Source organism: Dromiciops gliroides, chromosome 6 (assembly GCF_019393635.1).
Source record: "Dromiciops gliroides isolate mDroGli1 chromosome 6, mDroGli1.pri, whole genome shotgun sequence".
NCBI lineage: Eukaryota > Metazoa > Chordata > Mammalia > Microbiotheria > Microbiotheriidae > Dromiciops > Dromiciops gliroides.
In genome coordinates, this window is record NC_057866.1 from 277,205,270 (window position 1) to 277,220,756 (window position 15,487).

The 15,487-nt window shown below is 55.9% G+C and overlaps 1 protein-coding gene across 1 annotated transcript; it reads left to right on the plus strand.

Annotated features, from left to right (window-relative positions):
* Positions 1-4,488: 4,488 nt before the first annotated feature.
* Positions 4,489-14,719, plus strand: PPP1R3B (protein phosphatase 1 regulatory subunit 3B). Its single transcript, XM_043971287.1, is given in 5 exon segments — positions 4,489-4,619; positions 11,099-11,489; positions 11,492-11,556; positions 11,559-11,712; positions 11,715-14,719. Coding segments are annotated over 4 exon segments (849 nt in total). The 5' UTR covers positions 4,489-4,619; positions 11,099-11,119; the 3' UTR covers positions 11,975-14,719.
* The last annotated feature ends 768 nt before the right edge of the window (positions 14,720-15,487 follow it).

The following is a 15,487-nucleotide window of genomic DNA, read 5'->3' on the forward strand; positions in this document are numbered from 1 at the left end:
GGTGGGCTCTCAGAAAGAATCTAGGCCACCTTGAACCCCTCTACAGGATTGACAAGAATTGGCCACAGCCTCTTCAGTGATGAAGGCTTTGAGCCCTTCCATGGAGGGCAAGCTCTGATTGGTTGGAAGCTTTTCCTGACCTCTGGGTTACCAATCCATTGCTCTTGGTTCTGTCCCCTGGGACCAAGCAGAGCCAACCCCTCCTTCACATGACAGGCCTTCAGAAACCCACAGATAGTTCTCAGGCTCTGAGTCTTCTCTTCTCCACGCTAAACATCCCCCGTTCCTTCAAGCTGGGGGCATTTGGTGTGCTTTCTGGACCCCTCAGTCCTGAGCATGTATCCCCTTGTCAATGCCGTTTCTATATGGGGCACTGGAACTGAATTCCCTTTCTCTGAAGAGCCTGAGTGGGGCAGAGAAATCGGGAGTCTCACTCCCCATCTGGAGCACTATGCTTTTGTGAATGCGGTCTACAATAGCATTCACTTTTCTGGGTTGCTCTCTCTTGGGGTTCATTCACATGGTCCCCCCAAACCTCCAGATCTCCTTACAGGAGCTGTAACAGCTCCAACTATCCCATCCTGCCCTTACTGCACTTCTTGTAACTCCTAGTGTAGGACTTTATGCATATTCACAATCAAATTTTATCCTATTATATAATTTGCCATTTTATCAGCTCAATGTTCCAGTCTCATGATCTTCGTGAGTTCCACAGACGAGAAGATTTGATGGTAATTGGAAAGGACTGATGCTTTGCGGGGAAGTGAAACTGACTTCCTAGAACCCTGAGATTACAGATTTGAGCCAAGAGGGACTTTCTGCGGCCCTTATTTTACAGATGAAGAAACCGAATCAGGCAGAGGTGATGTGACTTGGCCAGGCTCACACAGGTAGTAAGCATGCAAGTTTGGGTCTCCCTGACTCCAAGCTGAGTGTTGTATGCAATGTCCCATGGTGCCTCTGTTCAGCTTTAGGCTGTAGGGATTTTGTTACGTGCTTAAATTAATCCTAGAATTGGATCCCTCATCTCTTGACATGCTTTCTTGACCTCATCCTTACTGGGCTTCCCCAGCTCAAGAATGGATCTGAGCCCCATGTTTGGGTTTACGTCTTGGACTAGTCCTGTTATCCACCAATGGGATTGGCCCAGATGACCTCTAAGCCCTACCGAATTCCATGGTCTCCCGTCCCTTCCTTCTCAGTCTATGTTCAATGTCTGTGTTGGCTGTTGTATTAGGTGCTCAGAGCCTGCACTAGAACCTTGATTCCTGAGAGACAGAGATGGCCCGGGAAAGGCTGCCTTCCTCTGAAGCACCAGGGTGAAGCCAGGGTGCCCGTGCAAAGCTTCTTGCTGCCAGGGTGAGTGGTAGCTTCAGGCCCTGGGGCTCCTACTCCCAGGGAGTAAGCCCTGGCGTTCCCGGTCTGTTTGCTTATTCCAAGTTTTTCCCAGCTGCGCCCGGCCCAAGATGTTTGCACACATTTTGCAATGCCCAGGGTGCTGGCTCCTTAGCTTGTCAAAGGGTCTGGCATGCCCGCTCACTTGGGAAGCTGAGCCAACAAGAGCCTCCATCTCATTCATCAGCCATCAATCAAGGGCTAGGAATTGGCAGAGCAGAAGATTGCACAGGAAGTTGGTTTGCCAAGCACTTCAGGATAACCACCTTCACGGCAGGTGGTCCTGCATCAGGCCTGTCCCCAGGGAAATGAGGGCCTGGACCAGCCGACCTAAACCAGCTCTGCCAAGTTCTGTGGGTCTGTGAGCTTGTTTGGGGTCATAACCTGTGGGTTAGTAGGCCCTTGTGGCTCTTTCCGGCCTCCTTCCTCCTCCTCCTGGACTCTGTGATCTGGCCAAGCTGCCTTTCTTGGGCGGCACCGCCGCCCCTCAGCCCTGCCTGGAATGCACTCGTTCCTCACCTCTATCTCCCAGATTTCTTGTCTCAAGGTTAGCTCAAGCATCCGCTCCATGAGGCCTTTCCTGATCTCCCCAACAGCTACCAACTTCCCTCAAAATCGCTTTGTATCTGCGTGGTAGAGACTGCAGGCTCTCCAAAGGAAGGCTTGGTTTGCTCTGACATAGGGCTCCCCAGCCTCTAGCCTGAGGCTGGGCACAAAACGCATGTTGAATGAATGCTTGTTGGGTGACAGCAGCAGAGCATGGAATCGGCTGTGTTTATTCCTACTAGCTCTGCTCAGCCTGTCCCAGCACAGAACATGCTAGAAGAGCTTCATAATTTTCAGAGGCTAAGACCCCTGAGAGAAAAAAAGACTGCATCACAGTCCTGGGTTTTCCTATGGGCTCAGGAATGCTTGCCCGACAGTCTCTCCAGTTGGCAGGGTTCTCTTCCTCCTCCAACGACCCTATCTTCCTGTGTTTGTAGGCTCATCCTCACCCCTACTAGAAAGAATGTAGTCTCCTTGAAGACAGGGACTTTTCATTGAACCTTCACAGTGCCTTGAACTAGGGTGAGGAGAGAGAAAGGAATGGATGTCTTCTCTAGCAGACTCCTCTTTTATCATTCTCTCTGTCTCTCTCATTCTCTTCCTCTCCTTTCTCTCTATCTTCTCTCTCCTCTTTTTTCTCTCTCCTCTTCTCTCTCCCTTCTGTCTCTCCCCTCCTCATTCTCCTTTCTCCTCTCACTCTCTTCTTCCCCTTCTCTCTCTCTTACTTTCTCCCTTTTCTCTCTCTTCCCTCTTCTCTCTCCCTTCTCTCTCTGTGTCTCTGTCTCTCTCCCCCCTTCTCCTTGTCTCTCCCTCATCTACAATTTCTATCTACTACCTACAAATATTCTTATTTACCTTCATCCTCAGAAAAAAATCTCTCCCTAGATACAACCATCCACTCAAACTATCATTCCACATCTCTCCTCCCTTTCACAGCCAAACTCCTAGAAAAGCTGGCTCCCTTGGATGCCTCCTCCTTTTCTCCTCTCACTGATCCCAACCCACTGCAGTTTGGCTTCCAACGTCATCATTCAACAAAACAGCTCTCTCCAAAGTTAGCAGTGACCTCTTACATGCCAGACCTGATGGTCTTTTCTTAATTTTCATACATGAAGCCTCAGCTGATTCCCTGTCCCTCCCACCTTCCCAAATAATCTTGTACCCAGTACTGATTATGCCTATTATATGTGTATTTACACACAGAACTGTATATTTACAGTCTTCTTGTATCGTGTGTGTGTGTGTGTGTGTGTGTGTGTGTGTTTACATTTTGTCTTCTTTGGTTACAAAGTAAGATTCTTGGGAGCAGGCATCTTATGTGTCTTTGTATCCCCCGGGGGCATAAGGCAGTGGCTGGCACATAGTAGGTGCTTAATAAATGTTTGTTGATTGAGAGGGATAGAGACTGGACTGTGATTTGCTTGGTATAGGGAACTCCAAGATGGGAAACTTCTGTTAATGAAGGTTGACATCCTGGGTCAGTGACTTGCCCAGGATCACCCAGTCACAAAGTATCACAAGTGATATCCCAGGTCTTTCTGGATGTCAAAGCTGGTTCTCTGAGCCTATAAACCAGGTTCCTTCTTTGATCTATTTAACAAATAATTATTAGGTAGCTCATACCTACTATGCACAAAGCATAGTGTCGAAGATACAGTTTAAAAACTGTCCCTGCCTAAAAAAAAAGCTAACATTCTGGGGAGGGGCTGGGGGAAGCAAGGAGTACAGAGAGCGGATCATAGACCCGGCCCTGGAAGGGACCCCGAAGGCCAATCACGTTACAGAGGGGGACGCTGAGGCCCCAGGTGGGGTCAGGGACTCCCCCAGGCCACACGCACGGGTGTCAGAGGTGGGATTTGATGGCAGGCAGGTCCTCAATCTATTTCACTGTCCCTCCCCCACTGCCCCAGCCGAAGAGAGGTGGACGCACGATGACAGGGGGATGGAGCTGATGGGGACGGCGTCCAGCAGAAGTCCTCCTTCCTCCTGTGGTAATTCAGAAGCCATCCTTCCAGCTGGGGGGATGCTGAATCTTCCTCTGGGAGCTCCCAGCGCCCAGGGCCCGCCGGCACTCACATAGACGCTCTGCCCTGCCTGGGGATAGGGGCCAAGGCGGAGCTGGGGAGGGCCGGGGGTGACCCTCTCGGTATCTCTCTCCAGCACCGAGCCCAGTGCCTGGCATTCAATGCCTGTTGATTGGCTGACCGCTGGACCGACTGTGGGGGCGGTTCTGGGGGCTCTGGCCCCCTCCCTCACTACGCAGAGGCCCAGCCCCCCTCCCATTCCTCCCAGCCGTCTGAGCCCCTGCCAGCGGAGCGCCACGCTGCCTGCACGCCGTCTCCCCAGCCTTGGCTCGAGGCCCATCACGCGCTGGGCCGCCCGCCTGTGGAGTTCTGAACCCCCGGCTTCCCGACGGCCGGCCCCGCCATTGGCCGGCCCCGCGGCCCGAGCGCGCTCATTGGCCCGGGGCCGTCGGGGCGGGGCCGGGGGGGGCAAGTTGGCTGGGGGGAGTCGGCTCCAGGGCGGGGGCAAAGGCTTAAAGCTGCCCTCGGGCAGCACCCCTCGGGAGGTGGCGTGAACGCCGGGCGACTGCACCCACAGGCGCTGGCCCCCGAGGGGAGGGTGCGGAGGCTGCCCCGGGCCGCGCTCTGGAAGGCAGCGGCGGCTAGGCTGAGCCGGTAGGTCTGACCTTTGGGAGGACGTGCTGGGCTGGGGTCCGATCGGTCCAGCCGATCGTCCCCATCGCCTAGCCCTGTTCGTGGGGCACTGGGAGCCGAGGCGGCGCCAGGGAGATCGCAAGTCGTGGTCCGCTCGGGGAGCCGCGGGCTCTTTCTTGGAGTGACTGAAGGGGTGAAAGCCGCGTTTGGGATACCCCCCCCCCGCCACCGTCTGGTCACCTTCGGGGCCCTGGGCAAGCCTTCCCCCTTCCACCCTCGCGCGCGGGGACCCTAGGGGTGCTCCCCTGGAGAAACGGCAGGTAGGGGCCAGGGCTGGGGCAGCACCCGGGGTTCCGAGGAACAGATTTTTGTGTCTGCGGGGTCCTGCCCTTCCCATTCAGTTCCGAAACAACCGAGGCCTCAGTTTCCTCCCCAGTAAAACGAAAGGGCCGGACTGACCTCAACCCCCCCACCCCCCGCCCCACCCCCCCCACTCCCGCTCCTAGCTACAGAATCTCAAAGTTGCCTCCTCCTGGGATCTCCTCCGCACCCCGCCCCGCCCCCACTCCGTCACGGTTGGGCTGAAACACACACTCACACTCACACTCACACTCACACTCACACTCACACTCACACTCACACTCACACTCACTCAGCCACCTCCGAGGGCAGCGGCCTTCGGGTCCTGAGGGCCGAGAAAGGGGACCCGGCTTCCCCCCCACCCCTCCCCGTCTCGGTTCCCGGCGGCCTGTGTGGCCTGGGGCTGCTTTGCCGGGGCTGCCTCAGTTTCCTCCTGGCGTGGTCTCTGCTGGGGGTAGAGGGGGGTTCTCCGGGCGCAGAGCCCAGGGCTGTGGTCAGGGGGCACGGACCTCTGAGAGCGCCGCTTGATTTTCCCCCCACCCCCACCCCGCGCCCACAGGCCGGCCGGGCTGTATCGCAGGCTGCCACCCGGGGGAGCCCGCGGGGACTAGTGGGTGGACCAGGATACGGGGCGGGCCCCCAGCCGCTGCGGCTCCCGCTCCTCCTTCCGCGGCTCCTCCTCCTCCTCCCCCCCCCCCCCCACTCCCCCGATGGATCTCCCGCAGCGGGGCCCTGACTCCCTCCCTTCACGCTCCATCCAGGCGGGCCGTGTGAGCACGTAGCCCGGCCTCGGAGCTCAGGCTCCGCGCCGCCCCAGCAGCCGCCCCCTCCTCCTTCCCTGGGAGAGAGGACGGGCTTCCCGGCACCCAGCCAGGTGAGTGCCGCGGCCATCCTCCAGGTCGGGATGGGGGAGGGGAGAGCCGATTCTGGCTCCCCACCCCACCCCCCACCTCATCCAGGCTCTGCCTGGGGGTGGGGAGGCGGACCGGAGCCTGCACTGTCACAGCTGGAGGGGGGCGGCCACCCGTTAGCCCAGCCATGGGCCCGTTTAAATGGCTGGTCTCAGCGGAAGCCACCGGTCCCCACCAGCTGTGAACAGGCCAGTGCCCCTTGCAGCCTCATTTTCCCCATCTGCTCAGTGAGTGGCTGTCCAGGATCCCTTTCGGCCCAATAGTTGGCAGAAAAGGAGGGAGGGAGGCCAGGCCTATTTCTCCCTCTCCTTTATAGCTGGACACGAAAGGCTGTGGGGTGCGCGTGGGGGGTGCGAAAGGGCTGGGTTGGACTCATTCCCTACCTGTACCTGAGACCCTAGGAGGCCCGGGAGGGGAAATGACCTGCCCCTGAGCTACTTGGTGGCAGTAGGAGGAAGGGAACCCGGATCCCCAAGTGTCTGGCTCTGGGGGGTGCTTGCAGGCCAGGTGCCTAGTTCCCAGGGATGGCCAGCCCCAGGGAGCCCACCCTGAAAAGGGCCAGCCCCACCCCCCAATTATACAACACCTCTTCCATAAGGAGGCCAGGGTTGTGGAGCTGGTAGAGGGGGAGGGGAGCTGAGGGGATGATGCTGCAACCCAGCTGGCTGCCTGCACCTGTCTCTTGGGGAGAGGAGTCCCTCCAGTCTAAGAGCTTTGCTTTCATCTTGCCCCTCCCCCTTTTCAGCGGAGGACCCCAGAACTAGTGAGAGGCTGTGGCTGGAGTGGGTGGGCAGTGGTGATGAGAAGACCCATCTCAAATACTCGCTAGCCGTGTCCACAGGAGCAAAGAGTTTGCTCTCTCAGCCTCAGTTTCCCATTCTATAAGATGTGGAGGTTGGACTCCGCCATTTCTAGGGGCGCCTTCAAGCTCAAAGCCAGTGTTGTAGAAAGATGGAGTTGAGCATTCGGAGTGTGTGTGCAGGGAAGGCCAGCTTTAGAATGAGACCAGGCCTCTGAAGAGTATTTGAGGTTCATGGGAAGGGCAGGCCTACTTCGGGGGTGGGGGGTAGGCATGGGCAAGACACTCACCACAAAAGGGGCACTCCTGTGCAAGACCACAAAAAAAGCTCATGTAGAAGAGTGAGAAGCAGGGATAAGGTGTTTAGGCCTGGGTAGTCCCAGGGCTTGTGAATGGGGCCAGAGAGCAGCTGATTGACAGCCCTCCCTAGGAATGGGAGTGTGGTTTTGGTTACTGGACTGGGGTGGGGGGGGCAGTGAGGAAGGGAAGCATTATGGGTCTGGCTTAAGCTCAATCTGCACAACTGGCACCAAGTGGGCACTCAGGGCCCATTCGGAGGCAGAGGGGGTCCAGGGTAGCATGGCTGATGAAATGCTTTGCAGTTGAGGTCTTTTCTTGAGCCTCTGGGAGCCAGCTCTCCTTATCAGACATACTTTGTCAAGGTCTGTGGCTATGCAAGTGTCCCCAGGGCTGCCTGGGAGACTTGCTTAGGTTGTCCTGTACATTTGCAAAGAACCATGAAGCTTTGTCCACACAGCAGGAGGCACTTGCTTATTGCTGTGGAAACCACATTTTGCAGAAGGCTGTCAGGGTAGGCCATCTTAAATACCTGGCCTGTTCCAGGACTGATGAAGCAGGTTCTTTGGAGACTGGCTGGTCCAGCCTCCTTTCCTGTCCACAGGAGGGAACTGAGGCCCACAGGGAGCAGGAGACCTGCCCAAGGTCACACATCGAGTGAGCAACCAAGATGGATCTGGGACCCAGGTTCCCTTCCTCCCAGCCCAGGACAGTTTTCACTAGAACACGCTGTTCTTGTGACCTTGGTAGGCTCCTGGGCTTGGGAATTGAGGGATGTTGGTGGATGTAGCCCAACCCCCTGATTGGGGGAGAAGGAGGAAGATAGTAAGATCCAGAGAAGGCCAGTGACAGCCATGAGTAGCAGTGCCAGGACTGAAGGAAGGAAGGATGGAGGGATGGGGGGATGGAGGGAGGGAGGGAGGGGTGGACAGCTGGCAGCAGGCAGGAAGGAGTTCAAATTTGGGTCCTCTGCCTCTGACTCCAGGGATACAAACGGGCTTCGGGGCTTCGGGGGCTAGTTGCCAGGGGCCAGCTCATGCCTGGGCCATTGCCTGAGTGCAGGTAGCCTCCTTGGGGGCTGGGCTGGGGTGTTTGGGGCCGAGCAGCAGCGCATAAAGCCATCGTGAAAGGCCCTAGGAAGGCCCCCTCCCACACCCATCCCAGTCCAGTCACTGCTTAGAGTCTGCTGTGGCTTCCAGCTCGGATGGGACTGAGACAGCCGGCCACGAAGGCCCCTAGTAGGGGAAGTGTTGGCCTCCCTCTGTGAGGGTGCTCAGTCTTACAGGGAAGGAAACTGAGGCCCAGGATGGGGAAGCGGATAGAGCAGGGTACCAGAGTTCAGGAGACCTCTGATACTTCGCAGTGTGACCAGGGGCAGATTACCCCACCCTCTCTTGGCCTCAGTTTTCCTGTCTATCAAATGGAGATGATCATAGCGGAGTCAAATGCTCTCAGCCCAGGCCCTGGGGGGCAGGTCTCCACTCTGGTCTGCTGACTATGAGGACATCCTCACTCTGGGCTGGTCTCTCTCCGGCTCCTTTCCACTCTGTTACTCGGGGTGGGATTCTGGGGGGCTGAGGGAGACCCTGGGGTGCATTAGGAGGTAGAAGCCTGGGGTTTGAATCCTTCCTCAGACACTTTCTGGCACATACACACACACACACACACACACACACACACACAGGGCCCTTTACCCTGCCCACTGTTAACCCTGGCTGGGCACCACTTGTTTTTATCAGCAGTTAGGCCACCTCCTGTGGAACAGTTTGCCTTGGGTTCCTGTGAGCTCCCTCCCACTCACAGCTGGGCTTGGGGCCCTCCAAGCGTGCTGGAGGGCTGCTGGGCTTCCCTCCCACTCAGACTGTGGACACTTAGACAATATTGCATATTGTTAGCAGGTAAACCTGCTGATGCTGCCTTAGGCAGCTCCGCCCCATGTATCTCTGGTGGTGTTGCGGCACCTGTAGTCCTGGGTAGCCTTGGATGGGGGAATCCCCTTCCCCTCCTCCCCCTCTCCTGTTTTACCAGATACATTTTGTCTGCGTTGTTGAGGCCTGAGTTCTACCAAACCCCTTTTCATGTCTGGGGTCATAGACACAAGAGCTGGAAGGGCCCTTAGAGACCAACAGAGTCTGATCCCCTTATTTCAGAAATAAAGGACTGAGGCACAGCTGGTGGAGTGACTTGGCTAAGGCCACACAGGTAGTAAGTGGCCAAGCTGCATTTCAAACCCCAAACAGAGAACTTCACTTGTTACCCCAGTATTTCAGGGGAAGAGGCTTTGGGCTAGGCCTCAGATTTTCTGCATGAAGCCTGACCTTCCCAGACAACAGGAAAGAAGGGCACCGGGGACTCCAGCCCGCTGATAGGGGAGGAGTTCATTTGGGCCTCCCAGAAGCTAGGGAACTGCGTCAGCACCCCGCTTTGGCAGGAGAAGGCGGGGGTCACCTGAGCAACAGTCCAGCTATGGGACAGATTTGAGGACTGGTTTTGCCACTAACTTGCTCTGTGAGTTCAAAAGTTGTTTTCCTAAGGGGGGTGTGGATGTGGGTTTTGTGTGGTCGGCTTTTTTTATGGGGTCATTGAAATTTGTTTGAATCGGTTCTTTGAACTCTGAAGAGGCTAGGGGTGGAAACTGTCGGGTCATGCCCACAGTTTGTAAAAGGGCAAGAGAATTCCCAAATAGGTTTGTCATGTAGACTGTGTTTCACCTCTTATGCAATTCCTTTACTGAGCACCTGTTTTATGTGGCTCAGCATGCATTTGGACCCCTACCGTGTGTCAGACACTGTCCCCGGGGGTCCAGGGTTACACAGATAAAGGGGCAGTTTTTAGCCTAGCCAGGGCTGTGTCCAAATGCACATCAGAGGCTTTGGGGGCCACCGGGAGGAACTTTGGCTGAACCTGGAAAGAAACTGGGGCCAAGAGCATCCTATGTGAGGAGAAGTAAGAAGGCCCATTTGGCCAGCCTGTGGAGTGTGTGGAAGATTTGTGCCTAATTGGAAATCACTTTAAGTGTCTCCCTGAATGTCTTACATAGGTGAAAAAAACAACCTATAGTCCTTGCCTTCAGTGGGCTTAGATGGGGGAGGGGCAGGGTAACAGAAAGCCCTGGGCAAAATTTTCTGGAAAATGGGAGGAGAGAAACAGTGAGGGGAGATCAGGGAAGACCCCAGGAGGAGGGGCCCTTCCCTGTCCTCTCCCTGCCTCCCCCAGCTGCAGCCTCTCTACCCCATCAGAATCCAGGCTGAATTTTCCTGCCATAGCTACCTTGACCAGCATTGTGGCCTGTCCTCTGGGGTTACTTTCCTCCCTGAGTGTTTGTGGGAGGGGGGTGCACTTGAATTGGTTGGATTGGGTTTTGTCCCCTAAGCTCCAATCAACTTTGTCCATTATTCATTTTTTAATCCCTTAATCGGCAGCTCTTGACCTGGATTCTAGTCCTTCTAACTAGCTGTGTGACCTTGTGTGTGACACTTCTCTACGTGCCCCATCCCCCAGCTTCTAGAACCTGAGACTCATGTCAACTTTCATTTGTGGAACAGCCAGGCTCTGCCTTAGTTCAGCCATTCAATAATTTCCCTTCGTTGAGTGATGGGCCCTGGACAGACTCCACTCTCATCCCCGCTTCCATGTCTGGTGATTTTTTTTGTCCTCTTGAGAAGGGCAGGGGGGTTGCAGTCTCTTCTGACCAGAGCAGGAGACTCATGAGCAAATTTCTGCAGCCTCAGTCTCCCTCTCTGTAAAGGGAGGATGGTCACACTTGGCTTCGTTCCCCATATTTTCAGTCTAGTTCAGTCGTTTTTTTTCAGACATGTCTGACTCTTCATGACCCCATTTGGGGTTTTCTTGGCAGACATACTGGAGTGGTTTGCCATTTTCTTCTCAGCTCATTTGACAGTTGAGGAAACTGAGGCAAACAGGGTTAAGTCACTTGCCCAGGGTCGCATAGCTAGTAAGTATCTGAGGCTGGATTTGAACTCAGGTCTTCCTGACTCCAGGCCCAGTCCTCTCTCCCCTGCTCCACTTATGATTATTCATAATCATTGGGACTCGGATCTCTGGTCTTCTCAAACCTCACTTATCCCATGGGCACTGACCACTTTCTCTTTCCCATTTGTCTTCTCTTTCAGGGTCCTCCTCCTTGCCCGGGCATGGCGGTGGATATTGAGTATAGATACGACTGCATGGCTCCCCCTTTGCGCCGGGACAGGTTTGCCTGCAAACTCCTGCCCAAGGCCAGCCAGCCCCTGCGGCCTTGCATCAGCTGAAGCAGCCGGAGCGAGGCGGACAGCCTCGCGACCCCCCTCGCACAGAACAAGAAGGCCAAAAAGCGCGTGTCCTTTGCCGATACCCGCGGGCTGGCCTTGACAATGGTCAAGGTGTACTCGGAGTTCGATGACCCCTTGGACATCCCGTTCGACATCAGCGAGCTTCTGGAGAACATTGCGAGCCTGACCACAGCCGAGTGCGAGAGCTTCGTGCTGGACTTTGAGCAGCCGTCCACCGACTACTTGCGCTTCCGCAGCGGCTGCAGGCCGACCACGTCTGCCTGGAGAACTGCGTGCTGAAGGACAAGGCCCTCTCGGGAGGACGGTGAAAGTGCAAAACCTGGCCTTCGAGAAGTCCGTGAAGATCCGCATGACCTTCGACACCTGGAAGAGCTTCACGGACTTTGAGTGCCAGTACGTGAAGGACACGTACGCAGGCGCGGACAGGGACACCTTCTCCTTCTCCATCAGCCTTCCGAGAAGATCCAGTCTTACGAGAGGATGGAGTTTGCTGTGTGCTACGAATGTAACGGGCAGACATTCTGGGACAGCAACCAGGGCAGGAACTATCGGATCATCCAGGCAGAACTGCGGGGCATGCAGGGCGGGGGCCCGCCCCAGAACGGCTCCGACTTGGGGATCTCCTTCGATCACTTTGGGAGTCCTCGGTGCTCCTACGGCCTGTACCCAGAATGGCCGAGTTACCTGGGCTATGAGAAGCTGGGCCCTTACTATTAGCTGCCTTGAGTGGGATGGACACTTGGTGAGATTATAGGCGGGCCTGGCCAGGGGTCCTTGTGCTTGATGCCAAAGGCTTCTGGGCTCTTACCCCACCAGGGAGAGAAACAGGAAAAGTCAGACTGCCGTGGGGCCCGGCTTTTGTCTTTAAGGGATGCTGTTCGCTTCGATTCCAGCCAATCCAATCAAGGTGATATTCCCCAAGCACAGGCATTCACTCAAGGCACACCTTGCTACCCCTGGTGGCGTGCTAAGAGATGGCCATGGCAGCAAGAGTGCGCATGTCAGGCGGGGGTCTGGGTTGGAGTCAGGGGCCTTCCAGGTACCTCCCAAGGCAGTCAATCACCAAACCAGGTTACGCTGACAAAGTGCTTTCTTCACACAAACCCTCTGCAGGAGGGTGTGGGGGAGCTTGTAGCCCCATTTCCAGTGGGGGAAACTGAGACCCTAAGAGGGACAGCCTGTGGAAGTCAGGCCTCTTGACTCTCTATCTAGCCTTGTCTGCTACATTCGGCTGCAGCTAGCAGCAGGTCTCAGGGGGCATCGGGGCCTTGCATCTCTTAAAGCACTAGGAAATATTGCTTCCAGATGGGGGTAGGTGATCATCCCCACCCTCCTTTGCAGGGGCCTTCTTCAGCTCCTGCTGCCCACTCTTGGTTCTCTCCTGATCAATGCTGCTATTCCTCGCCAGACACAGACACTGAACACTCACTTTTGTTATGTGGTGGTGTTGTTGTTGTTGTTGTTGGTATTGCACACTAATGGGGGCCCAAGGTAGTTTATTTCCCAACTGAGTTCTTCTCCTCAGGAAAGAACAGACAAAGTAGCTAAGTTTGAGACTGGCTGTTCCGCCCCTCTCTCCCCTCTTCCTGGCCCAGCGTGGGCTGAGCAGCAGGGAGGCACCAGTTCCAAAGCCAGTGTCCCGTTGTTTCCTGGCTGTTAGCTAGCCTGTTTGCACAGAGGAGCGTCTTATCCCAAAGCTGTCTACTGTGGCCTTCTGTGGGTCTGTTTTGCCTTGTGGGCTACCGGGACAGAGCGTTTGTCCCTGCGATTGGGACTATGACCTGGTGCTCCCTGTTCCTATCTTAGCCTCTGGTCCCCGAGGTCAGTGATCTCTGAGGAGTGCCCAGCAGAAGAATGAATGGAGCAGTTGTATCTTAATGTCCTGCTGAAAATGCCATGGAGGGTAGGGGTGAGGTTAGTGAGTAACTTCCAAAATCAGCCTCAGTGTTGTAAGTGGTTTTGCCCAGGTCATTTTTAACTTAACCCTTCAGAAGGTGGAGGGACTGTGCAGGCCGAGCTGGGGACCTGGGTTCCAGTCCTCCCTGGGCCACTTGTATGGCCTTGCACGAATCCATCCACAGGACGTAGAGCCTGGAAGGACCTTAGAGATGCTTGTCTCAGGAAACTGAGGCCCAATTTGTAGTCTGCCCCGGTGGTCATGTCGCTAGTGAGAGGCCAAGTTGGAATTCAAGTCCAGGGTTCGTCCAGGTCTCTGGGCCTCAGTTTCCTATCTGTTATATGACCGGGGCTGCTTGTTTATAAGTCTTCCGGGTTCCTTGCAGGTTGAACCTGCTCTTTGCCTTTGAGGGGTGTGTCCGGCCTGGACCAGAGCTAGAATGGGGAGGTGTGACTCGTACTTGGCTCCAGGGGAGGACACTGACTGACTAACAGACAGGAAAAAAAGTGAGCAGTGGCTCCTCTACCCTCTGCCTCTACTGGGGATCAAGGACTAGACCCGTGCTATGTAGCACAGTAGAGGGAACTCCCAGGGGAGGAAACTCCCTTCACCAATGCACATCAGCCCCCTCCCTGCAATGGACAGTCTTGGAAGACAGTCGAGAGCACCCAAGAGGCAAAGTCACTGCCCGTGGTGGCCCAGCCTGCATGTGTGAGATCAGAGGAGACCCCCCGCTCTTCTTAGCTTTGCCCCCCCACCCCGTCACCATCTAGTAGGGTAGGGTGGCCCCAAACTCCCCTAACCTAAGAGGTCGCCCCCGTGCTCTTCACATCCCATGACAGGGGAGCTCACTCCCACACAGTCAGCCCACTTCCCTGTCCAGTATTTAGGAAACGAGGTCACTCACGCCCCTCATCCCCTTCCTTGAAGGCCCTTTCCAGGGCACAGGTGCCAGACCAAGTGCAATGCATAGGCCTGCTGACTCCCTAGCTTTCGGGGCGCTCCTGGGGGAGAGGAAGCTTAACTTTTTTAGGGTGGATTTGCAGTAGGTGGGCAGGTGGGTGGGTGGGGAAGGAGAGCGAGGCTCTCTCCTCTCCAGAAATCAAACCGGTTCCCAAAGGAACACGGAAAGACTTTCTTGGGCACCCCAGATTCAGGGTTGGAGTTGTCTCTGTGGGGGAGGGCTCTACACACTGGGACACCCCCGGGAGCCTGTCGAGGAGCCCCAGGCCCGGACCCTTCCTGCGCAGGAGCTGCCCCCCTGTGGGTGGCGTGTTGTGGGACGGGTGCCGTGAGCTCCCAGACACCCGCTGCTTATTGTGCCAGGGCCCTTTTTAGCCCTTCTGAATGTACAGCCTAGGAATTCTGGTCTGCAGTGTGCCCGACAGTGCCTTGTAGAGCTGCTGCTGCGTGCCTTTCAGATACAAATATTTTGTATACACACAGTCTGGGAAATGCACTTTGCCATCGGGGCGGGGGGGGGGGGGCACCGAGCTGTCCGTCAAAGAGACTGACTTTTGTTTTTAATCTAAAAGGTGTAAAGGCAATAAAGCTTTCCAACCACATGGGTCGTGGCTTCTGCTCCTCCGCTGGGAAGTGATGGGGATGCGGGATCTGGCAGCCCCTTGTGAGCACACAGGGGCACTCGTAAGAGGAGGGGGAATGGGAAGGTAGGCCAGAGGGGAGGAGCGGGTACCAGGATGGTCAGGGAGGGACACAGCTGCGATAGAGCCAGCTACCCAGAAAGGATAATGGATTCCCCCAGGTCACACAGCCTTGGGTGCTGGGGTTAGAATTAGGACTGGAGTGTAGCCCCAGCCCCCACACTTCACACAGGAGTCTCTGTTTGGGCCTGCTTCCCATGTGCCTCACAGAGGACGGGTGGGATCGCCCAAGAACACCTCCATAACCATTTGGGGTGTCGCTGGGGAGTTCTCTTCTCACTCTCCCCTCAGTCCACCATGACAGATGCAGTGATGCTTGGTGGAAGACCTTGCATGCAGTCAGTACCCTATATTGAAACTGGCTTGCCCAGCCAGAAGGCATCTCTGGATTGGACCCTCTCAGGGAGGGACTGCTCCCTGGCTCCTGCCCAGCCCTTAACAAGCAGGGCACCAGAAAAGAAGGCCTATGTGGAGGTGGCTGTGAATGATTACCCAGCTCTTACATGTTTAGGTCATACGTGAGAGCCTACTATGTGCCAGGCCATGGGTCAGTTCTCCCTGCCTGCCCATCTCTGAAGTCCGTGTGACACAAGCCAGGCTGACATCAGCCTGCGTCTGTTCTTCCTTGTCACCCACACTGAGGTTACAGGTAGCCTACCAAGCAAGGAG